General features: G+C 34.8%; 1 protein-coding gene across 2 annotated transcripts in view; it reads left to right on the top strand.

Moving 5' to 3' along the window:
* LOC138703388 (probable serine/threonine-protein kinase dyrk2) overlaps positions 1 to 27,722 on the top strand; it is a 155,027-nt gene that overhangs the window by 40,262 nt on the left and 87,043 nt on the right. The window contains exon 2 of one of the 2 annotated variants that reach the window (XM_069831214.1): positions 17,373 to 17,507. The exons of the other annotated variant lie outside the window; for it this stretch is intronic. Coding sequence (XP_069687315.1) covers positions 17,373 to 17,507 — 135 coding nt within the window. The remainder of the gene's footprint in view (positions 1 to 17,372; positions 17,508 to 27,722) is intronic. 2 annotated transcript variants of the gene reach the window in all.

The following is a 27,722-nucleotide window of genomic DNA, read 5'->3' as shown; positions in this document are numbered from 1 at the left end:
AACTTACCCCGATCTCCCCTAAGGAGGTCAGGAACATGGCATAAAACAAATCATAAGTGGATATAAAAAGAAAAGACCAGGAAGAGAAGGAGATGCGGGAAAAGAAAGAGAAAAAAAACAATAAGATGTGAGAGGAACAGTAAGAATAAGGAACTCATATCGTCAGAAAACGCTTTTCGCTGCTAGTTACTGTGCAGCAGATATTTCGTAACGCTATGAATATTTCATAATACTATCTTCAAGAACAGATACAAATTCTAAATGCATATTGTACAGAAATTAATGAAAAAAACTGTCAGAATATAACGTACATGTTGTTACTCCTCCATTGTGTTGTGACAGCATTTCACATATAGAATTTGTGCTCCTGCTTTACGAAATCCCGTTGCCGAAACTTTTCTGTCCTTGATTTTCGTAAGGTGCTTTCTCTTGTGCTTCTTCTCTGCAGGGAGAGCCTCTCTTAAACTTCCATGTTCAAAATCAGCGAAAGTTACTGCAGGGACCTGACTCTGTATCTAGCAGCCTAATGGAAGAATCGAGTTCAACACATGTGAGTGACGATAAACTTAATTCTTTGGCAATTTAGATTTTTAGCGAGAGTAAAGTTTTACGAGAAGCTCAATGTGTTTCTTTTAAAAATTTCCCGTTACTTTTACACTTGGTAAATTTATCGCATTTCCTTCACTTCTGCAGAAGTTTTCTAGCAGAAACGGTTGATTTTAGTCGTGACCTCCACTATGAAGAAGAAGGTGTACTATACTGTATGTAAAACTATCGATAATTGAAAATTATAGAATTTTTATACAGCTTGATAATAATCAAAAGAAAAATTTCGAATGAGATATTGGAGGGTTATATTCTATTACCACATAACTCGATTTTAATGAAATAATCGTCAGTCTACATGAAATTTATCATATGTCTTATCCATATGTAAGAATGGGTTTAATTTTAACAGTGACATACGAACTCACGAAGTTTCTGTACTGCAATAAAATTTATCTACGTTTAATGGACAAGGTTACCAAAGTATGTCTCATGAAGAAGGATGGGTGGAACGGAGAAAACGGAGAAACGGGATTTGAACTTGGGTTTTCAGCTCTACGTGCTGACGCTCTATCCACTAAGCCACACCGGATTCCCATTCTGATGCCGGATTGAATCCTCTCAGTTTAAGTTCCACCTCTTGGGTTCCCTCTAGAACTGAAAACTCAGGTTCAAATCCCGGTGCCGTATAGAATTTTTCTCCGTTCCACCCATCCTCCATCATATGATGACGCAGAATTTCTGCATGGAAATATCATATGTACTTCGTACATCGTAATATATGATATGCGAAAATAATCACTTAGTGATTTAAGACAGCGCTTATTCCGTCGGATCCCGACCGCTTAGTCATTCGTAATGAGTGCACCTCTGCACATTAATGTGTTGGACATTGTGCCACTGTCACACATCTGTGTCGCAGCGCATGAGGGTTGGCCACTAGAGGGAACCTAAGAGGTGGGACTTAAACTGAGAGGATTCAATCCGGCATCGGAATGGGAATCCGGTGTGGCTTACTGGATAGAACGTTAGGACGTAGAGCTGAAAACCCGGGTTCAAATCCCGGTGCCGGAGAGAATTTTTCTCCGTTCCACCCATCCTTCACCATATGATGAAGCTGAATTTCTGCATGGAAATATCATATGTACTTCGGTACATCGTAATATAAATTAGCCTATGTCTCAACCTTGTCTATAATCCATACTCAATGGAGTAATGCAAGACAATTTTGCAGTAAGCATATCAACTGTGAAAAATTCACGAGAGGACTCTTACCCGACCGCGCACACTTATCCTCCGTTACCTTATATCTTCTGCACGATGGCATATCGATGGCCCAGAACCAGACTCTTCCAAGTCCATTTTACTACCGTATTTTCTTTTTCAGGAGAGCTATTTTAAGCTCCTGACATTCAAAGCTTCATGAAACAATTTGGAATAGCTTTATAGCAACCTTATGGAGAGGAATATTTACAATTTTGTTCGATTCATATATGCAGACAAGAACAGGAACACAATGAAATACAGATTTCTTTGTTATGAAAAGTTGGACTTAGAACAGTCTAGTTCTCAGCCATCGATATGTCATTTAGCTCTAGGTTGTATAGTTTCTGATATACAGGTAAGAGTTGACCAAAGAGTGCCGAAGCGTCGCGTGTACTTCGAACCGAAAGAATAGACGTATTCACGTCAGAAAAGAATAGGAATATCTTATGCGAAGTTTTACCATTAGATGGCAGGAGCGTTCCATGCGGCACAACTTATTGTAGAGCTATATTATGTCATATATATGCTATATTATGTCGTATGCTACAGTTGATTGCGTTCTCCCGCTTATTGGTTTTCTGTGCGTGTCAAAACTACCTATATTTATAATTATTTTGTATTCAGTATTTTCTAATCTCATAATTTAATTTAATTTACCGTAAATAATAGCGTAAATTTTTATAATACTGAGCAATTCGCCTTAAGAGATGGATGGGGAAATCTGCAGTATACAGAATATAGATACCAGTAAATTGAATGTTCATGAACATAGACGAGAACTTTGAGAACGAGGTGTCTGAATAAAATAAATAAATAAAAATAGGAACTTTGTCGAAGGTGAATATTACCTCTTTAATCATTAGTATTGTAAGTACCATACGCTAAATCAGGATATGCAGCCACCAATGTGTTTTTTTTTATAGGGAAGGGACTATCGAGATTGAATTCCTGGTATTTTTTCTCTATATTGCAGAAATATCAAATGCAATATTTGATAAGAAGATATAATATGATCGCAGTAGTATCACGATTATTCGTCCGTTTTGTAGGTTAAGGACATACAGTTTTGAATAATATGTAGGATAGTTTTGAAAATTTGAAGTAAAAACACGGTTTTAATAATTAGTCTACAGCACATTAAAAATATTATTCAAGAAATGGATTTCACTATGGCTCGTCCTGGATAATAAACATCCCAGTTAATCGAGAGTTTACTGCTGGCATAAACTTCGGAGACTCTTAGAAGTACTGAATATAATATAGCTTGCTAACATAGATTGCTTTGTCGAGGTTGCACATGATTGTATTAATTTTTCTTTTCCCTCTTCCAAAATTAAACTGTAGTTGAAATAGTTATTTCCGCCTTTCGAGGAGCAATTTAATTAGTTAAATTTTTTAAGGTTTAAAGCATGTATTCAGAATATTTCGGGGCCTGAATGAAAATAAAAGCCTTTCTCTGGTTTTCACAAATAGGAATACAACAAAAATGTGGCATTTTGAGTTTTTTAAGAGTATTTAATGCACTAATACAGTACGTAAATCCTCAATATTTATATACCGGAAAATAAATGCACACGCAAAGCGCATCCCTCAAAGTACACGTGCGCTATCTGTTGGTGCTAGTTCAGGATATCCCTATTGAAGATGATGTTCATTGAGAAAATGTGGGACGTTTATTAATGATAGAATTTCTTTTCCATTAGGCACTGCAGATCAGTTCGAGATGAATATGGCTGGCCATGGGAACTGGGTGGGTTATTTTGTGACTGGACAACAGTGGAGATAATAATCAAGTAATCACATTAGATTTGCATCTCTTCCGGCCAGATTATCATGAAGCGAAAGCGTGACGTATACCAACAATCCGAGCTATCCCGGACGAATCTAATCAACTACGTATTGCGATATGTTGACGTGCACGTATCGTGTTCCGTAAATGACCATGAAATTTCCAGCAGTATAAATGAATATCCACATGTACCATTACCTAATTTCTCTTCTTGTTTCACGGTAATAACAATAAACTCATTCGTTCCGAAGTAATCACTAACAGTTTGTCTTACCCATTTATTGTTTCTTCTTTTTAATGTCTCATGGACATATTATGGCTGTCCACTATTCCGAGGACTTCAACAAAACTATTTTTATAAGCATTCACAAGTAGCAAAGGTTATTATGTGGTCACCCCTAGACCTGTAACTTATACCTTGCTCTCCGTTTCAATTACATGTTATCATATCATAATATCTACACACGCAAGCAAAAATAGCCGCATACGGCCATACCAACACAAACATCAACGTATTCATCATCATTCACTATATCGTTATCGCGTTTGTGGAATATCCTACCAATGACACGAGGGATTCTCAGGAATTAAAAAATTTAACTTTATTGTAGGTCTATATTTAAGTTGGAAAACATATCGCAATACGTAGTTGATTAGATTCGTCCGGTATAGCTCGGAAATCTAGATATGTCCACTCAAAACAGTTTTGATACGGTTGCAATAAGACTTTATAATAGATATACCTTCTTATATAAAGGAATCTCATTTTCAAATATTTAAAAGGTCGCTCAAGACTAAACTGAAGACAAATCATCTTTATGGCATTGAGGAATATTTTAATATTAATATTAATATTAATATTAATTTGACGTTGCTATAAATTTTTTAATGTCTCCAGCACTACCTACCTACCTACCTACCCATTATGTCTTGTGTTGCAGTTTATAACATTCGCACAATATGTGCGTTTTCAGTGTCCAATGCAAAATGTGGCTAATTGTATCCATTTTATCGCAAAAGGGAATAGCTCAATTATTTTTTTTATATTTTACTCCCTACCTCTCAAATTGCGATTGTAAGAAATGAGTGTAATAAAATTAAACTCCTAGGTACCTAGGATTTACTATAAAAGGAAGGAGCTCTGTTAAAATTTGAAATTTTTAGGATGTTTTTGTTGCTTTCCACAACTTTGTAAAAGTGGAGCTACCTCCTTTTCAAATTGTTAATGTAAATGTTCACCCATGAATTTCATATTGCAATATGCCGGCTAATGAAATATATTAAATTAGAAAATAAGAGTAATATAATTGTTATCTTATCTTTATCAATTAATTATGTACAGGGGTGTTTATGGAAATCGCGAAAATCACGACATACTTGATATATATTTTCACTAATCTTTACGAATTAAATGATTCTGATTAATAATATGCGGATAAAACAATCGCGAAATAGAGTCATAAAATCGAAATATGAACACATTCGGGAATTATTACTATTGCGTCGTTTTATAGCGAATTTCATATTCTGAGTTTTTACGGATTTTATCATCACTTGGATTTGTTATATATCTAAGTAGGCTACACTACATGGCATTCCAGGTGTTCTGATTACATTAGTGAACTCAAAAGACGGAGAATTCAACATTTCACTAATAATTTGAAAGTGTTAATTTGAGGGCTGCAAGTTTTTTTCTTAATTAATATGTGTGAAATACAGTCTCAATCCAACAAATATTGTCTATTGGCCATACCGCACCTTTACAAGACTCCAACGAACCTTCAGTGTTAATTATTTGAAAAGTAATATTCATTCTGAATTAATACTCCAATTCCAAAATAATTGTATTTTCCAAAATTTCCATTAATCTCCGCCAAGAGTACAAACCAATCTCCAACAATCTCCGCCGACACAAATATTAAAAACACTTTCTTCCTTTACCTTAGTTTAACTTCTCCCTTTTAGGTTCATTTATACAACCCACGTCACACGGGCCTTACAGGGCCGCGACCTGTCGGGAGAGGAATTAGTTTACTGGATCACATACATACCTCCCCGGATGAGGGATTAACTCAATGCCAGGGCCACCTCCGATACAACACAAACATTTAAGACTTTACATAGCATTCACTCACACATATGAAAGGATTAAGGGAAAGATCGCCGTCCATGGCCGGACTTTCAAGAGGTAAAATCCCGGCATTTGCCTGGAAATAACTGAGGAAACCTCAGTTAGGATTGCCGGCCCCTGGGATCGAACCCCGGACCTCCCGAATGCAAGGCCAGCCCTCTACTACGCCGCTAGTTCGCTCGGTATTAGAAAACACCAATGATAAAATTAATCTCCATAAATACCTGTCCCTGATTACGTGTTATTAAAACGCGAAATAGTCTAATTCAAATATCACTCAATTTATTACATTTAATCTCTTTGAATAATCCACTTGCGCTACATGCTAGAAAATTAAGTACACGACATAGGCGGAATTATGGGGGGGGGCATGGGGGCACTGCCCCCCCCAAACTTATCTGAACTCTGTTCCTTTTATTAACGTTAGAAAATATTGAATTCAAAAGATCTTTTTTGCTTTTATTTATGACTAAGTTTCTGTGCTTAAATTGACGAATTAATGTCTTCAGATCATGTGTCTGAACTATAATAATTGTTTTAAATTTTTGAATATCACTGAAATGTTTCTATTGTAACAGCCTGTACTCATGTGTTAGAAGTATGCAGGTTTTCAGACCGCCACTTAGAGAAATATGAATAACATACTGCACAACAATGCAGAAAAAAGAAAAATGATCCCGGTATAATATGTAAACTTAAAGACGAGACTAAATAAAATAATTAGAGTTTACATTTCGTATGATATCTTCAGGAAAGCTTGATATGAAAAAGTTTCTGTTAGCACTGTTACGTAGTTTTATTGATATATATGTGTTTCTGTACGAGAGAAAAAAAAGAGAGATTGTTTTAAATTATGCCTTATTATAATTTGTAGTACATCTACAGTTCAAGTCCTAGACAATTCGGTCCGAAACATCGCGGATATGGATGTAACATTGTAAGAAACATGACCCCCGAAAATGCTTTTATATACTGTACCATGATCAAGCTATAACGGGGGAGGAGGTAAATGATGTCCCCCATAGCTCCGTTCTATGGGAATTCTATGGTTTTGCTTTGCCCATCCAAGGAAATCGTTGTCTCTCCGCCTATGGTACAAGATGAAAACTCTTGTGATAAGACACGTACTGTAGATACACTCTGAGTAAAACATAGTGAAAATGAGTGGTAGGTGGGGTCAACTTCGGAATGCCCCATCATATGTAGAGAAACTATATTGCATGTCCTTCATTAATTACTTCTCTTATCATAGACCAGGTATGCTCAAAATTGTAAAAGGTCCGATTACACGGATGATGCTGCACTGCATAACACACACTGTGTACGAACTGGGCTCCGCAACTACATTGCAGCACCGCCCGTAGCATAGTTCCTACACTCTTACAAAAACGGATAATAAACTGAATTTGAAAAAGAAAAGAGTAGGCCTATACACTATAATATTCAGATATTACATTAGTTATTATATTTAATATAGTTATGATATTATTATATCATAGGTAATGTTATTTTCATTTTCCACCATAAATTGAGGTATATTCAACATGTGCATTCTTTTCTGCAAGTAATCGGAAATCTCTTTCCAACAAATTTACTGCAATGAGCTCCTGGCGCAAAAGATGCTCATCTGGTAATCGGGACCTATGTTTGGATTTATTAACCATCATTCTCGAAAATGATTGTTCGCACGTATGTCGAGGCGAAGGTAGCTAACATAGTAGCAGCGAATAAGCTGATCTTGGGATATTTCGTTTTGTTCATTTTTTTAATAATTCTATCCTTGTCAAGTCATATTCTTTGTATTTAGTTCTGAATTCTACGTTACTTTATAAATCAAATAACTTGTCCTGGAACTGTACTCTCACGGATTGTACTAAATTTACTATGAAAGGATTAACAAAAAGATTAATATCAGTCTCCATACGTCTAAAATCACTAAATCTAGGTTCCGTGAATTCACATTTGAGCTGTTCCAGTAGGCTACAGAGATATAATTAACTATATTTTGTTCAGGCACCATACGCCTACATCTCTTTACAAGTTCACTATCCATAAAGGGTTTTAGTCCTTTGCTAATTCCCAACATACTACATAACTTGCTCCTAAACGTAGACTTTGAATTGTTCGGCTCTCTTCAGTTTTTGGCCTTTCATGAAGTGCTTTCAATTCTTGAAGCTGTAGTGCACTTTGCACCCCTGAAAAATTATTTGATCAAAACATGTATTTCTGCTGGAATAAAATCCCCACAATAATAATAATAATAATAATAATAATAATAATAATAATAATAATAATAATAATAATAATAATAATAATGTTGGTATATCAATACATATTACAGAAAACAGCTTCCCTGTCACTTCGGCATGTTCTGGATGGCAGAGCCTATAATGTCGTTTTATGATTAGTATTCCTGACAGTACCTAACATAGTAAACAATTGAAGATTTCACCGAACGCACAACAAAAATATTTTTCCTCCCATATTGTACGGAATGATCGTTTGCTTACGGAAGGTTTTGACTGTGTCATTGTCCCGCACTGTTCCTACGTGTACTAAGTACTTGAATTGCCTTCTGCAGCCATCCGTCGAACTTCGAACGAGGAACAGCACGCTCTACATTCGAAGGTTGTGATTACAGAACGTAATCGGGAGTCAGAGAATGAGCATACCTGTCATAGACCCATATTCTCCATTTGTAAACAGAAACAAAAACAAAACATTCAAAACCAACATAACTACAGCTTATGAGTGTTTTTTATGTAGTTATGAGATGATGAAGCGATAGGCAGACGATTTCACTTATTTTGAATGTCAGTGGCAAGCCCTGGGAGCCACGGTCGGGTGATCGGGGCGGCTTATATATCCGGAACGAGCTCGCATGCGCGCGAGGGAGAATCGCTGCCTCGCTTCATTTTGCGTGGTGCAACAATATGTCCTCCTGTGCCTGGGAGGTGGTCAAGCGAATGTGGGTTACTGGGTCTGTTCTTGTTCAGAAAGTCGAGCGAGGCGTCAGAGTTGCCGACACTGTGGCATTGTACCTCGTGGCAATTGGACTCGCGCGACCTCGAGTATTAACGTCCTTGTCCAAGGAAGCCTCTGGGAGAAACTGCTTTCAAGGCTAGCGATCGCCTCCGCAACACTTACTAGTTCATTAATAACTTCAAATTCAACTATTGAGTAAACGTGCGTTGGCGATATAGAAGAAATAACGTTCTTTAAGTTTTGTTAAGAATTTTGCTTTCGATTTATTGTCGATGGACGCGGTTACAAAAACGTCCGAAAAATGAACGCAAGTTAGTTGTTTGTACACTGGGTTGCAAAAGAAATGCCGATACGAAGTTATATCGTTTTCCGAGGACTTTAGCAAACATGGAGAGGTAGAAAGCTATTTTCCATAGATTAGTTTTTTTAAAAACATGTAAATACGACTTTGATAACATGTTCACGTTATTATTTGATATGAATTTATTTTAAATTAATCATATAGTTTTATTTTACAACATTAATAAGAATACTAGACGAAAACAGTGAAACTGCAGTTTAAAATGGAACCAACATATTAATTACTTTTGTAATAAATTACGTAAAATAATATATTTTGTTTTATTGAGGAATTACTTGTCAATAAGTTTATTACGAACAATATATTTAACTTTATTTCAATCGGTAATTATGTATGGAATTATAGGATGGGGTAACTTATTTAAAACCAATTTTAATCCACTTTATTTATTACAGATGAAAATAATTAATATATGTCTTCATAAACCTATTGATTTTCCACCTCAAAAATTGTTTTTAGACTTCAGTGTTCTTAAATTAAGTCAAATTTATTATATTGTATTACCGGTAATAAAATTCATACATTAATTCTGAATTGTATTCTCATAGTTATGAAACAAAAGGTATGAATCCTTTAAGATTGTTTGAACCAAAATCCGAAACTGCTAGTATTTAATCATAGTAGTAATTTAGGCCCAAGAATATATAACAAATTTATATTTAAATGTCGTAATCTTGTCAATTCTCATAGTTCTAGTATTAAATTAAAAAAGTGATGTATGGATCTTATATAAATTGAAAAATTGTAAATTTAAATTTATATATTCTTATTGCGTAGTAGACGTAAGACAAACTGTATTATATACATTACTTCTTAATTTCAATTCAGGATCCTCCCCTGAGCACGAGTTCTACTCTTTCAGGGGCGAGCTAAAGTTTTTCTGTTTATATTATATTTTATGTTACAATAATTATTAGCAAAATAAATAAATATGGTATTCCACAGCCTTCCTTATTATCTATGGTTACTATCACTGTTACAATCGATATATGCGGACAGTTACGATTCATAATGTATTAGGCCCGTCACACACTTAAAGAAATCTTGCTAGCGAGAAAGAGGCGAAGAGCCTTCCTCAACACACTTGGCGAGTTCTTGCTATGATCGTCTATGCACTGCCTTCATGCAGAGTATTTTTCTGATTGTAGTAAGCACTCGATGGGGGAAATAGTACAGGTTATGTATATTGTTGTACTTTACAAATGATATACGAACGCTACTATGTTGAATCTGAATCTTCATATGATGAAAAAATGAAGTTATATGAGCATATTTTGTTAATGAAAAGAAAATGTAGACCTAACATTAAAGCCAGAAAAATCTGAATAAGAAATCACATTGTATCTCACGAAGATAAAGGCGAGTTTCGGTCACTGATTTCGGTCTTTCGGATTTGAATGATGATACGTTTAGGCTTCATTTCAGGTTGAATAGATCTCAGTTTTTTGCAATTCATGGTATGATAGAGGATTCTTTGCTATATTCTGATTAAAATTATGTAAACTGTTAAGACATATATAGATAAAATTTCAAATGTTACGAGTATAATTAATACTATTAAAGCTCATCAAAATAAAAAATAGCTATAGTTACTTTCAGATCATCTGATAATTATTGTCTCCAGATTTCTCCTATAAGTTTTTTTTTATATTTTTCATTCCGTGTATCATATAGGCTAAATAGGCCGACAGGTGATATCGTAGAAGTTCGATAAGTTTCTCACTGCAATTATTATGAGCCATCTTTCCTCATTGTCAATGTCAATAAAAACAGTATAATACATTCAACGCCAGTTATGATATTACCTCAGTCTAGTATATATAATCACGAAGCTTGAGTTTTGAGGGTGCTAGGAACAATTGACTGTGCCGGTACTATTTCGCATTGTCTGTAATGAGGCGATATTAGCGATCCTAGTGGTTAGCAACTATCTATGGATGCATATTTACTACGTATTGAGCTTCGTGCCTGTATATACTAGACTGTAATTTTACTTCATATTTTTCTACATTCAATCGTCATTGAGTAAATGTCAAACAACTTTGATAAATATATCAAGAAAATTCGCTGACCTACCGATTCCAGCGAGAAACTCGCTCGAGGTTTTCGCCTCGGACGAAAATTTATTCCAGTGTTTGGACGTCCATTTGTATCCATGTTATTAATTTTTTACGTTTCTCGCTACATATTTCTCGCTAGCGAGATCTCTTCAAGTATGTGATGGGTCTTAACAAAAATGTATCAATTTTATTATAAATACACATACAGAACTGAAAATTCAATGTAATTGAAACATTTAATACCCATTTCTCCTACACTAGGAAATGCCGCGCCAGTACCTGTGTAGTGGTATAACTCACAATGTCTGCTATAGTAGCTTCCCCGCCATTGTTGTGCTATCACTGTTGTTGTTACGATAAAGTTCTGTTTGTTTAAATGTACAGAATCGTTAATAATTATTGAAGAGTCAAGGAGAAAAAAGTTCTTGCTTCATACAACAATCCTAGTCCGCATCTATGGGGTAACGGTTAGCACGTCTGACCACGAAACCAGGTGGCTCGGGTTCGAATCCAGGTCGGGGCAAGTTAACTAGTTGAGGTTTTTTCCGGGGTTTTCCCGTAACCCAATACGAGCAAATTCTGGATAATTTTCGGTGCTGGACCCCGGACTCATTTTACCGACATTATCACCTTCATTTCATTGAGAAGCTAAATAACCTGAGATGCTGATACAGCGTCGTAAAATAACCCAATAAAAACGATCTAAGACTTTGTTTTCTAACTCGAATCCTCGAGGAGTGTATCATCAAGAGAAAAACAAAGTAAATCGTTCAGCTGGCTGAAGTTCAATGGACCAGGCTTAATAAAGGTCAAGGTATGAAAATGTTGTATCAAGAATCACTTAACGATTGTTAGTTTCTCGTAACTGAACATTGGGGAAAGAACCAGAGGAAGATCTCGTGGATTAATAAATTGAGCTCGTTTGGTGAAACTGTATGATTCGTTTAGCAGCCATTGCGGGCAAACTGGGAATTCGAATGAAAAAGTATTTTTCAGAAATATTTATTTATTATTAGTGTAAGACATAGATAAGACTCCACATTTAAGTATTATAGGGTACTATGCATAGACATTTCGCTATACCCGCGCTATGAGCGTGCTAAACTAGCCCCGGCTATAGACTTATTACTTGTACAGGATTCATACCATATATCATATCGTACCATATATCATATCATATCATATCATATCATATCATATCATATCATATCATATCATATCATATCATATCATATCATATCATATATCATAACATATATCATATCATATCATATCATATCATATCATATCATATCATATCATATCATATCATATCATATCATATCATATCATATCATATATCAATTCAATTTATTAAGCCATTAAAACATACAGTGATAGGCTTCGTCACAATACAGAAGAGAGGAAAAAATACATCATATCATATCATATCATATCATATCATATCATATCATATCATATCATATCATATCATATCATATCATATCATATCATATCATATCATATCATATCATATCATATCATATCATGTCATATCATATATAACATTGGCTTATGAATACGAAAAACGTTAGTTCGCTGATTACCCACCGGAAGCCCGCGCTAAGAATGTCTATGAATATGGCCCATAATGTTTTATTTTCAAAAGGAAAATATTTTACAAGTTTTATGGGTACTAAATCTAAGTGATCTTGGCTGGGTAATAGCACAGTCTAGTACATACAGTCACAAAGCTTGAGGTGATATTTTGCATTTCTCAATGCTCCAAGCGGTTAGCAACTGAGAATACCAGGAACAATAGACTGTGCGATAGTAGCGACCCTAGTGGCTAGCAACTAAAGTTCAATTGTCATTGGATGCATATTCCCTATGTATTGAGCTTCGTGACTGTACTTACTAGAATGTGGTAAAAGGTACTGTTTTGTTTCCCTAAGTTTGCAGCACTTACTCATAGAAAGATCAGCTGTTAATGTATGTTTTTCAAGGAGCTATTGTTAAAGAAATATTTTGAGAGTGTGCATTGTTAATTCCAGAGCTCCGAAACAGCTATAAAATATTTTTGTGAACTAATTGAATGCCATGAGATTTGTATAGCTTTCACATGAGACAGAGATCTGAGTTTTACACTTTTTCAATAATGAGATGTGAAGTGAGTTCACAAATCTTGTAACATCCGTGACGGAACCTTTCTTTATTTTCTGCAATAATAATGAATTTTATTCAACAACTTTTTTTCTGTAAAATGATACTGATCTTCTAAATTGATTCTAATAATAAAAGTTGACAAAAATCATTTCACTTGCAATTGGCTATACAGTGATTGAAAATAGTAAACATGTAACATCCGTGACAACTGAAATGGCTAGTGACGATTGCAAAGAAGATGGACGTGCTTCGACTTCTTCAATAGATAACCTCGAACTAGTACCACTGTTTTCTTGGATTAAAAATACTAAAGAAATTGTAGACTCTGGGCCACTTTCAGATTTTGGAAATAGTTACGAATAAGATTAGTATAGATCTCCGCGTCCTTTGTTTTCATTAAAATTATCTTATTAAGTTTACTTATTATTTACGTTTGCAAAAAGTTACAAATTCTGAGCATTCCTTCAAATTCTGTCATTAACATACATTTGCATTTTGTTAATTCAATAATTCTTAATGGTAGTTGATGATAAAAATGTATTTTATTTCTTATCAACAAAATAAACAGGTATTTCTTTATTGTAAAAAAATTATCGAAGTTTAAATGTCTAATCCCACCTCCTCCCCCTAGGTTAGGAGGTGCAGATGGATAAAAAATCTAAAAAATAAAAACCTAAGACTTAGTATGAGAGGAATAGTGGTATATGTAATTGAGTTATACCACATTATCGTAGTTTCCATCTAGTCATTTACTGGAGAAGCGGTAATTCGTGTTCCAGACCAAATATTTTTTCAAGGAAGAAAAGCATAATTTCGATACCAGATAATATGCTGCAAATATTTTTTTCTGAAAATGAAGATTTACGAAACAAATTAACGACGATTTTTAAATGTAAGCGAACACAAAATCTTAAATTCCCGAACATCACATAAATTTGTATTGTACCACTTTACCTCTCAACGACTCAAATATAACTGCACAACAAGATCATTTACAATATAAAATCATTTTAATAGAAATTTAATCATAGCCGTTAAGTAAAAATTCATATTATGCATTATGTGTAAACAAAAGGATTTACATTTTTTGTTGAGTGCCGTAACTACTGGTCCAACAAGCAAACATTCTCATAGGGGCAGATAAAAAAAGTTATTTTTTTTCTTCCACCATGTTAATAATGCCAAAATAAGTGTTTATACAAATTTTGGCCACTCCACCGCAATTACGAAGCCTTCCAGAAAGTAATTTTTCCTGTGGCCGTTTACAAAAAAAAAGCACAATTTTATGGAAAGATTTATTGAAATAGATACAGCATGTTGAAAAATAATGAAACAATTGCTATAACGGTTCCATGAAATTGTGCTTTTTTTCTGTAAATGGCCCCAGGGAAAATCACTTTCTGGACGACCTCGTAATTGCGGTGGAGTGTCCAAAATTTGTACCAGCACTTGTTTTCACATTATTAACATGATGGAAGAAAAACATGTATCTTATTATCTGCCCCATCAGATCGTTTGCTTGTAAGACGTTATTGCTTTGTACTGGCGGTAGGGAATATGGGCTTGTTCGGATCTTCATGTGAGAAGAAATGTTCTCATGAAAATTCGATTAGTTTATGGGACCAATGCCCACCCAGCAAGAGGAAAGCTAGGAGCTACAATGAGGAGCGTTAACCAGTCTAGAAATCGAGGGATCAATGTGCTGATCAAGGTTACCTCGTAATGATGGAATGATCGTCCACCTCACGGAGTAATTGGTCATGAGGCCAGTAGTCTGCTTGTAGACCTTGGCTTTATTACGATCGTTGCGCCACGGATTAATAATAATTAGGTTTACATTTTTTGTGTATTTAATTAGATAAACAGTCGATGATTCCACTTGTCAGCTAATTTATGACTTTTTTGTGATCTGACTGATAGAATAACAATCACATGAATCATATTTGCTCTAAATATATAGTAGGTACTGTATATTGTAAAACTAGTGTTGAAAGGCATTCATTATATCGAGTGCGATTATTGTAACCCGATGTTTACCGAGGTTTGCACTGATGAGCCTTTCAACACGTGTATTACATATTATTTTTACACTATTATAATTTAAAAATAAAAACAAATTAATGCAATAAAATCGTTTAGAATACCGAGGCTCACTCTCTCTTAGCAGAATCGAATCGAACCGAAACACAATGTTTAATCGGACAATTCTGAACAAGATTTATTATTTTTTCTTCGTTTTCTTAATTTTCTGTATGCATACTATTTCAGGAATAAACAAAATTACGCTACCAAAAATGGATATGACATATTTGTTTTTTCACGAAGGCTTCACGAGAACATACGATCGTACCCGAAATAAGAAGTTGTGTTCCGGCAGTGAAATAAATATTCTAGCTAGCACATGAATTAGATTCGGTTCGGTTTGATTCTGCTATCTTTCATTTAAATATACTGTGAACAAAAATTCTATTATTATTATTATTATTATTATCATTATTATCATTATCAATAAATAAATAAATAAATAAATAAATAAATAATAATAATAATAATAATAATAATAATAATAATAATTATTATTATTATTATTATTATTATTATTATTATACGACTGCAAAGAATGAAGCAGAAAGCAAGAAAAATACGAGAATGAACATCATAATTAAATGAGACCATATACTGTGGAGATCGAAATTATTATGGTGATGGTAAAGATATTGACGACGACAGTGATGGGAATTCTATACTCTATTCTTTGAAACAAAACGTTACAGAGAATTTATCAACGCATCTAGGTAAACATAACCAGAAGTTTAGAAAATAATATATAACCAGCAATACTGAACGGTAGAAACTTTCTTTAACATTTCTTAAAGCGTGGACAGAGGCGTCTGCAGCACGAGTCGTCATAGCGTGCAGACAAATGAACACGTATTATTGTTTAGCCGTGCAACGCCTACTGCTACTTTTTTTTTAGGGGCGGACTACAAAGTAATAACCAATAAACTGAAATGTGCAATCATTGCGAAACTTGAGGCTAACACACTAATTTAAAGAAAATCTCATTTAGTCAATAATCAAGACTATTTAAGCTGTAAACGTAATTTCATGGTTTGTTGTGATATAATTGGAGAATAAAATTGTCCCGTGTCGTATATGCGTTGTCTAAGAAGATACGGAATGCGCGCTGGTTGCAGTCTTCGTGTGAGTGTGTGAAGTGTCTTTGTATACCTGTAAAAAGAAGTGACACATTTTCTCAGGACTGAAATAACGTAATCACTGCTGATTCTAAAAGTAAACAAAAATGCAATTTAGTCCAAATTTCACGAGAGGATCCCTGCGAGGGGAATATGGTCCTTGCGGGGTAAGCTTTTTTTCTAACATTCACCGTTTTAGAGGAAATCGTTATGTTTCTATGAATAATTTGAGAACATCACGGCTATTGCAATACTCGACCAAGCGCAACCTACACTCCTTACCTTCCCCTCTCCTTCTGCTGTACTCAGTCGGTGACGCGAGACAGTGCCCTACGTTGCAGAATTTATTTTAACAATTTTTTGGAATAAATGATTCAATTTAAATTCATGGCTAAATGGTTTGATATGCAAAAAAAAAAAAAAAAAACAGAAAAGAAAAAAGATTCACGACATTAACTGTTCAGATTATTTTTATCTATCTGCTTGTCTAGCAATCAGCCATTTCTCTCGGGCCATTACCACAATAGAGCGCTGCAAACATTGGAAAAGACTATTTTTTTCCTGCTCAACGGTGCTTCATCGAAGGAAAAATGTTGTAACATGTAGAATCACCTCTTAAATTTTGGTGCAACGGTCCCCTTCCACTCTGTGTATATCCGGCTAGGTACATAATTAAACGGAGACTTTAAATATATGACTTATCGTGAGTAGATTTATGGATTGTTTACTTCGAAAATTCAGTAGTTAGTATTCCTTATCTCTTAATTTGGTTGGCTAATTCCACTAACATTCCTTCCTACTCTTTACTGCAAACTTCTTTTTGTATATATCTTACTTGTTAACAGTTTCTTATGTATTAAGTAGTATGTACATAAAATATATCTTATTTCAGGATGTATATGGAGATGTACAGAAGCAGTATGTGTACTGGAATCGGATTTTGGTTTCAAACTGAACTGCGCCTTCAAGAAATCCGGATTGTTCCGGGTGAGAAACCTGGGTGGCGTCAAGGGATACGTCGGTGTGGGTATGTCCTTCTTCTGATCTGTCTTGCACGGCCTGGGGCTCTATTAACCTGAACTAAACTGACTTTCACCACGCACCTGGACTTGTAGTTCTGACTGACTTCACTGGACGTGCTTTCTTGATGAGTCCTGCATGCGGTCTGATACTTGCAATTAATGTAGCACAGCCTATATCGTCTGACATCAACTTGATTATCACATTATGATCGCCTTGTATTTTGACAGGAAGCATTTTTAATTCCTCATTAAACGAGTTGTAAAAAGAAACTATTGCATTGCTGCAAAATAATGCCTTCTTAAAATTTAACGAAGATGCACACAACTTCACCATAACAAGAGTGGTGTTCACACCTGTGGAGTAACGGTCAGCGTGTCAGCCCGGGTTCGAATCCCGGTCCGGGCAAGTTACCTGGTTGAGGTTTTTTCCAGGGTTTTCCCTCAACCCAACTCGAGCAAATGCTGGGTAACTTTCGGTACTGGACCCCGGACTCATTTCACCGGCATTATCACCTTCATATCATTCAGACGCTAAATAACCTAGATGTTGATACAGCGTCGTAAAATAACCCAATAAAAAAAAACAAGAGTGGTTTTCGGAATGCCATCTGTCTGTTTATACACAGCGATTTCTCCCAAACAGTTGGGCGAATTCCGTTCGTATTCAATATCTGTCTTGCGTCAGAGGACAAAAGGAAGTAAGCGCCAAAGCATGGATTTTTAGGTTATGGTCGATTGACGTATAGGATTTTATTCTTGTTTTGATGTTGGTAGGCCTACTCCCGAATTGTAGGAAGGATAGCTGCTAGAGATGAACAAAACTAACTGCCGCTCTCGCTCGTTGTGTTCGTAGCATTAATCTTTCGAGTCTCGTCTCGCCATTCTCGAAATAGTATTTGATCGGCGTGGAAAGATTTAGGGCCGTATTCATAGACATTTCGCAGCACGCGCTACGAGCGTACTAAGCTAGCCCCGGCTATCCACTGGTTACTAGTATAGAATTCAAATCATATCCTATCGCTAACACTGGTTTATGAATACGAAAAACGCTGATAATCCACCGAAAGCCCGCGCTAAAAATGTCTATGAATACGGCCCTTAGTAACTTTGAATAACATACATCATTGAAATAAATAACATTATAAATGTTTAAATGGGACAAAAAGACAAAACAAAACAGTATCTTAGTTATCAAAATGTTCTGGTTCTATTATATAATATTACCTATGGTTATATAAATAGAGAAAAAAACCTAAAATAAATTTTCATTTCTAAGAAACATAAAACATAACGTTAATATCTGTTTATTTGAGATTGCACACTTGATCTCAAACATATGAAAAGAAAATTCCTAGCCTTTTAATAATGGCCTAGTAATTAAATAAAGACTGGGGAACGGATTATTATGCACTGAAAGGTAGAGATGATATTTCAAATGGGCTACTTGATTGTTTATACATATATAATAGTTGCCAAAGTAGATAAAAGTTCAGTCAGGTATAAACAACTGTGGCGATTCAAGGTTGTTTGACGTTAGGGACTTCGGGAGTGATCAATAGGGAGCGGATTTTTATGTGCTAAAATTTAAATATATTTATTTTTTATGTGCTAAAAAGTATGAAAATATTTGCTAAAAATAAAAAAAAAATGTTTCTTTTTAATATGACAAAAATACCTTACTTAGCTTGAAAAAAAAATGTTACTAGGTACTCACCAATCACACTTGAGTATCAGTTGCTAGTAGTTGTCGGAGAACTGCAGTGAACACCAAAGGTCATTTCCAAATTCTCTATCACAAATGCATGCCCATTATCTCTGAACAACGACTTATACTGTGAAAACGATCTTTCCACATCACAGGACGTCAGACGTGCATATTTAAAGAGAGGAATGTCACAAACACCTACACCATCAATTTTTATATCCACTGTTTTGCCGTGAATGCACACGTGAAGCAGCGGCAATGTGCTTGTTTTCAGACAAATGTTGGGTTACCTGAGAGCGCTGATCTGCACTTACTGATTTACCACACGGTTGGCAAAATAACACTTTTCCGTCGTTAGTAAAAATGTTTTTAAATTAATCTACATATTGCTGTAGACGCGATCTTAAACTCGGTTTGATTTTAGGCATCTTGAGAGGCTAATATACACACGTCTTAAAGTAAAAAAAGTTTCTAGCTACTGACTATGTCGGAGAAAATCCTCCTATAGCGACGCCACCAGATCTACACTACGCAGCTTATGCTTATGGTCACAACAAGATGTATTTCCTCACTTCATAGGCATGAACGAGAGGCGAGAGATTTGTTTAAATTAAATAATGTTTATACCCGAGCTCTTATCCCTTGTGTTTCACAAACAAAGCGGGAATGAAATCATCTTCAGCAACAATACACATTCCTAATTATGTGTTGCAAAATCTCTTCTTCTTGTCCATGTTAATTTATTCTCATATTATAATAACACTGATATGCTACCTAGCAGTTCTCAGAACTTGAGGCGATACTATTACAAAAATGGATCATGGATACACCACACAGCCCATAGAAACACGAAGCAACCAAGAATTCTTAAAAAGATAACGTATTTCTGAGTGATATAATTGATTTAGTTTTAAAATATTTAAAATATTTAAAAGTTCTTGTAAAAAAATTATTTAAGTGAAATAACTCCAAGATTTATGTGTTTATAATAGATTTCCTGAAAATATGTATTTACATAAATTTTTTGTGAAAATATGTGTTTTTATGTGAAATAAAATTCGGGTTTTAAACTTGAAACTTAACATTCGGAATTTTTAACATTGTTAATTGTGTTTTATCACACGCAAGAAAAATATTTAATTACATAGGAATCCGCTCCTTAGTGATCAATCTCAACGTCTCGAAACACTCACAAGCACTCTTTACAACATTGTCGTGCGGGAGCTGTTAGTGTTGCTTTCTCGATCGTTGTTCATCTCTAATAGCTGCGTATATTCGATATTCGAAGAAAGTAAGTGGTGAACTTACAAAGAGAATGTGAAAATTTGTCAGTTGATTACTGGCAAAAGGAAGCACGGCACATTTAAATTAAATAATAAATACCGCGTTTCATATCACTTTCGTATGTTATTTATAAAGGGAAACATTTAAAAATACTGGAACATTTCACTCACCATATCTCAAAATGGAGATTACGGGCTTACTTTCTTCTAGTTTCTGAGCTAAACTGTGAGATGAATTGACGAAAATGAAATGTAATAATATTTTTCTAAAATTTAATAAATCTTTAACGGGGCAAATAAAACAAGATCATATTTAATGAAATATATATTTTTATTTTGTATGTAAATATGATAAAGTGAGAAATTAAACGGTATAAGTATAATATTTTCGAAATTCTTTGTATCGGTCAAGCTAATTATGCCTATATAATTACACCTCCAATCTAAATAATTTTCAGATTAAAAAACAAAGTCTGAAGACATCTATATAAATAGTAAGACATCAGCAACCATTTTAACAACAGAGAGAAAAGAAATAAGATTTTGACTCACGTTGATAGCTTTTGAGACAAATAATTTTAGGTCTTAAAGATTTCTATATTTATAAGAATACTAAGTCAGCCCTAACAGTTACCAAAACAGAGTAAAAATATATTGTTTTCCGGTAAAATTAAATTATATTCACAGAATGATGAAATTCACTTTAATAATACCTCTGACTGAGGTTCTGATTGATATTGTACAGTACATCTATTACCATTTATCAGGCAGTAGGCTGATAATATGTGTCAGAGGAAGAATAAGAAAATATTGTTAGTACACATAAATCTGATTACTGAAACATGTTCATTGCGAACTGGCGGTTCAAGGTCAAGCAATGGACTGCAGTTGCCATGTGTGCTTACCCCAATCTTGGACTACTCTCCTCATTTAAAGTCAGCTGGGACAGCCGGAATTAGCGTACCAATGCTTCAGTTCAAAGTTTTAGTTCAGTGACTCGTGAGTGGTTTATACGTGATCTTGATCCGCCAGTTCGAAACACACAGATAATAGTAGCGATGTATGCAATGGAGGGGGGAAAAGAACTGACCACTCTAACCCATTATCTCCTGGCTTAGTTTCTTCTTGGGTGATGTCTTATTAGTGTCCTTATGAGTAGAGTCCTGCGTTTGGTTACTTTTAATACAAGTTAGATGTAAATCGATCATACTAGCTTCGTACGAAAAGCAAGTTGCAAATCAACGGTTTACGCTTCATTGAACCAAGCAGTCTTGCCACATGCACCGGTGCTGTGTGTCTACAACTGTTTATTCGTGTACCTATGTGTGTAAGTCGGTGAACAACAGGAATACCACTTGGATTTAATAACAACAATAATTAAATATGTGTTTAAAGGCATTTATATGCAATAAAAGATAATTTTTACTAGGAATAGACGAAAAAAATCAGGAGCCAATCACTTTATTTTCAGGAGCCACCGCATTTCGTCCAGACATGCAATGGGAAAACTATTCTAAATAAGATAAAGCTACATTTACTGAAATATATTAAACAATATTAAATATCGACGAAATGCGAACACACACGCTCAGGCACACTCTGAAGCAATGTAGGATAATATCTTGAGATTCATAACAATGTAACAATATTAATTTAAAAAGGATATTCGAATTTCTTCCTACAACTGCTTTTGTTAACATTATGTATTAGTCGCAGTGATATAAAAGAAATCGAAGTCTTAACAAATTTTCAACTCAATAAACAATTGAGACAACACACACCTTTTAATCGGCATGGCTACCTGGTGCCCGGAATTTGTCTACCCCTGATTTCTTACAATAAGTGAAACGTATCTGGATACTTTAGATCTAATTAAAGTTTAGAATTAACAAATGAGAATATATAAAATTTAATGTCAGCACAAACTTAAAATAAAACACATTATGAGTGCGTGCTTTACGAATCTCTATAAGTTACAATCAATGACTCTAAACATTTAAGTGTTTCAAATGAAAAATTATTCCTTCTTTCTGATAAAAAGGCTACATTTTATTCTTTCGTAATGACTTGCTTGTTACAAAATTCTTCTATTGGAGCACTCATTTCCAATCGCCTAACTTTGTTTTGTTTTTGTATGTTCACTGAACAGCACACCTAACTAAGTAGCGTTGGATTCCATCAAGTTATACTCCATACATACCTAACTCTTGCAGGTTGCTTGGAGGCTTTAGGTAACCAAACGCAGGACTCTACTTACGAGGTTCCAACCTGTCATCGGACAACTGACTAAACAACAACAAACGTCGAGTAATTGGAGAATTGGTGTGGGGCCGCTGAACCGTGCATTTAAGATTATTTCTCCGCACAAAAATATAACACCAAAGTGGCCATAATTATTTACAGTTTTGGCGAAGATTTCCTCCAAATTTGCCTTCGTCGATTTCAACAAGGTTTGCTGGACCATATCATATTTCTCCTTCATTTCTCTCTGATAACATATTATAATATCTAGACAGCGGAAAAAAAAGTCATTCGTATGTGAAGGTAACTACAACGCGACTAATTTGTCTCGTCAGAGGGTTGTTGTTTACGTAAGCACAGTAGGCATACTAGAGGTGCGTGCAGGTATAGGCAGGGGGAAATGTAAATAAAATTGACACGGAATAATCACTGAATATTGGTTTACGTTGATATAACTATTGCAATGGCATATTTTGTGTACTTTTCTATAAACTCTTTAAAGTGAGGATTGTTCAACGTTTTGAATGGAATATTGCAACTTATCATCATTCGAAACAAATCCTGGAAAGAGTCATATTTTATATTTGACGCGGAATTTCAACTTGAACCCTTATTTTCTTCTAACATGTGAGCAACATTTTTCATGTGTTTCTGTGTATGACAGTGATGTTCTGTCGATTGTTTTGTTATCTTTTTTAATGCACACATACATAACCGACACTTAATTGTTTCACCAGTATCACTACTAAAAATGTGGACACCACATTCTTGTATTAAAGAATACACCCTGTGTGTTTTAACATCTGTCTTCGGCATTGTGATCACTTCACTGAACACACATGAATAATATGTTTACGTATCTCAATGTTCTCTGTTCACGTACGGACGAGGACTGACTGAGAACGCAGAGTGGCAGTTGTTTTCGGTGTTCGCGTGGTGCTCTCTGCGGACGGTACCGTGTTGTAGGCTACCTACTTGAGATGCGTGCACACCTCATGCCATAGTCTATGCGTACAAAACTTGTTAACCGAAAACATGACTTTTATTTGACTTTTTTTTTCCCCGCTGTCTAATAATATCTTTCAAAATACAGAACAAATACAAGACTAAGGGACAAGTCTAATTCCTGCTAGAATAAGAAAAAGTTCTATTTTCGTCCCAGAAATAGAAACTACGTCCATTATATAGTTAAGTCTATCAGCCTCTGAAATAATATTTTTCGCAGAAATATGATTGCAACTTAAGGCTGCCGCTATTTTGACGGCTCACGGTGCATAACGGTTCAGCGTTGCACTTGACGTTCCGTGGTCGCATTCCATAGTGTTAATGACGATGTTGTAGCGTTCTTTTTCAGATTCAAGTGTGTGAAAAGACCGACCTGTTTATGCCGCGTCACGCAAGCAACAGAAGACTCCGAACAAACTCTTTGATTATGAAGTAACGGCAAGCGACAATGCTCGTGAATGTAATAGATGCCTTAACATCGAATAGAACCTCTACATTCTACCACATTAAGAGTGCATTATTAAAAACTGGGGCATATTGTTCTCTCACCAATATTATACCACACCATAGCCTAGTCATGAAGAAATTTGAAACCAGAGACTATTTTTATTATTTGTTGGAATTTGAATATGGAAGTGGATTTCATTGTTTTAATTATTATTATTATTATTATTATTATTATTATTATTATTATTATTATTATTATTATTATTATTATTATTATCATCAGTTATCACTATCATAATTGCTACCTCTGTTTTTTTTTTTTTTTTTTTCTTGTATTAGCTCGATGAGAGCTCTGTAGTGTTCTTTTGATCCTGATGACCCTCTACATCAGGCCTACATAAGGTTTTCGCTCTCCGAGCCGGCTCACAGCTCATGAGCGGAATGCAGATATTAGCTGCGCTCTGCATAAGGGTGGACTGGAAGGAGGGGTATCTCGTACAAAATATACACAAAAGGAAGTACTATTACGAGTGTTTATGAAATGAATCCCCATTCAGTGTTTGCAAAACTATCTTGGACTATTATTAATTAATAAAGAAATATTTATTTTACAGAAATAATAGAAATTCTATAGCTACTTAAATGTACACTATCACTTTGTTATATTTTTATTTATCAGTACATGAAAACGAGGTTTTATGCTGTTGGCAGCTGAAAGGAACAGTAGCCTACTGATCGCAATGAAACATCAGTTACAGATGTTCGATGTCTGCCTTTATTAAAGTTGATTATAGAAAACAGTTGCTCACAAATATAAATGTTGAGCCAAACATAGCAATCATTTTCACAGCCAGCCTCTGTAGTCGTGGATATTATTGCTAATGTTTAGTCTTGTAAAACTCAACCAGGCTAGTAGTATTATTCGAATGATCTTTAGCCCTAGGTCACATTGAAGATCAATAAGTTCGAGCTGTAAATCGTTAAATGTTAAATGTTATGTTTCGTCTTTTAGATTCCTCCATACTGTACTGTAGCAGTAGGTATGCAACGTGAAACAGTTACTGAGAATAGGCCTACACACTGCACTCCACTAGATAGCTGAGTGGTCGTTTCCCTCTCCTCTACCTACAGCAAGTCTATGTCATTCTGACGTATCTTCCTCGCCGTTTCTACGACTGGTAAACATGGCTCTCCCGCTCCGAAGGAGCGCGCGCGCGCTCGTTGAGCGCTGTTTGTGCAGGTATGCTCTTTAGGGCTTTCATTTAATTTGTATTATTTTTATCAGTGTTTGTATTTCTTTTTTGTATTTATATGTGCTGTCTGGTAGGATGGAAGAGAAGGTCTTATGGCCTTAATCCTGTCAGATTAAATAAATAAATAAATAAATAAATAAATAAATAAATAAATAAATAAATAAATAAATAAATAAATAAAACTGATTGTAGGGTCAATTTTGCGGTCATGAACTCCATTTAAAGTACTCTCACACAATCCACGTCTGACTCCAGGATCACTGGGTTGTAGTTCTTGCACCACTGTAAATATTTAATTTTTACTTAGGCTAATAGTATTGTAGCATTTCGCACAGAATTGTAAGACATATTCGTTTCCTGCAAAAGATAAAGCGAATTTTTAGGGAACTTTTCAAAGCGATGGTCCAATATTTTCCTAACTTTCCTCGATGAGAATAATACAGTGTTCTTTGCATTTTGTTATACTCAGGACCGGGTATTTATAGAGATCGCGAAAATCACGACATAATAGATATACAATAGATTTTTACTAATCTTCACGAATTAAATGATTCTGATTAATAATATGCGGATAAAACAATCGCGACAAACCGCGAAATAGAGTTCTAATAGCAAAATATGAACACATTCGCGAATTATTACTATTGCGTCTTTTCAAAACGAATTTCATATTCTGAGTTTTTTTTTTTCGGATTTTTTATTACACTTGAATTTGTTATATATCCAAGTAGGCTACATTACATGGTAGTCCAGGTGTTCTGATTACATTAGTGAACTCAAAAGATGGAGAATTCAACACTTCACTAATAACACAGTCTAATATATACAGCCACGAAAATCAATACGTTGTAAATATGCATCCATAGATAGTTGCTAACCACTAGGATCGCTGATATCGCCTCATTACAGACAATGCGAAATAGTACCGGCACAGTCTATTGTTCTTAGCACCGTCACAACTCAAGCTTCGTGACTGTATAAACTAGACTGTGCTAATAATTTGAAAGTGTTAATCTGAGGGCTGCAAGTTTTTTTCGTTTTTAATGAATGTGTTTCAAATACAGTTTCAATACAACAAATATTATCTATTGGCCATACTGCTCCTTTACCAGAATGCAACTAACTTTTAATGTTAATTATTTTAAAAGTAATATTCATACTGAATTAATACTTCAATTTCAAAATAATTGTATGTCTATTTTCCAAAATTTCAATTAATCTCCACCAAGAGTACAAATCAATCTCCGACAATCTCCGCCGACACCAATGTTAAAAAATACAAATGATAAAATTAATCTCCATATATACCTGCCCCTGATTATAATGTATGTAACAATTCTGTCTCCCAGAATTTATTCGCATGGTCATGAATTATTAAGTTATTTGTAACGTTCACCCCCCGGAAATTTCTGATATCTATCGTCATCACTAAGCGTATCTGTTAACATATAACCAACGTACATAACACTCGCCGTGTAATACTACATTTGTACCATTTTAAGCTAAAACTATAATCACCAACGCACGAGTGTACAACTGGATTCTAGTTTCTTGTCGTTTCGGGTTCCACTCAGATGAGCAATGACCTTCGACGCAACCGCTCGCCGATAATAATTGATGCTGCATTGAGGTCGGGAAGTAATTGACTCACCCAATTTAATGTGAAGTCCCATACTCACTAGTTATTATTCTCAAACACAGAAGCTGACCTTTTCGATTTTTAAAGGAATTCTGATGTATTAGCATAAATATCAGTTTTTATTAGAATCAATGACTTGCCTCAAATCAAAGAACATAATTTATATTATTCTTATCTTATAGAAGTGATCTTCTGAAGTACCTATTGCAGTTTTCTCGCCAGATGACGCTCTGCTTCATTATATGGATACAGAATCGACTCTGTTGAGTCATTCAAAGTTGATTTAGAAAATTTTAGCTTGCATAACTTAACAAAGACTCCAGGTTTGGGCTGAAAGGCATATTTCCAAACTATAATGGATTGCAGATATTTCTTTTGTATTTATCTCTGTGTGACGTATTAAGTTACTCAAGTATTGCTGCAAGGGAATATTTTATACTACATTTCAATACTATTTTTGTGTTACAGCTCATATTGACAGCTACGATTTTGTAGGTCTATTTATATTTGCTGTTTTTATCCGTGTACATACAGTGAAATGGAGTTTCGACTTTATGTGGTGAAAGATTTTTTTCTAATGTATATTTATCAATACGCACAAAAGTATTTGGATTTACAGATATTAATTTAATAGGCATGGTGGAATA

Source organism: Periplaneta americana, chromosome 7 (assembly GCF_040183065.1).
Source record: "Periplaneta americana isolate PAMFEO1 chromosome 7, P.americana_PAMFEO1_priV1, whole genome shotgun sequence".
Lineage (NCBI taxonomy): Eukaryota > Metazoa > Arthropoda > Insecta > Blattodea > Blattidae > Periplaneta > Periplaneta americana.
The sequence above is the reverse complement of the archived record's forward strand: the minus strand, read 5'-3'. Positions and strand labels throughout refer to the sequence as shown.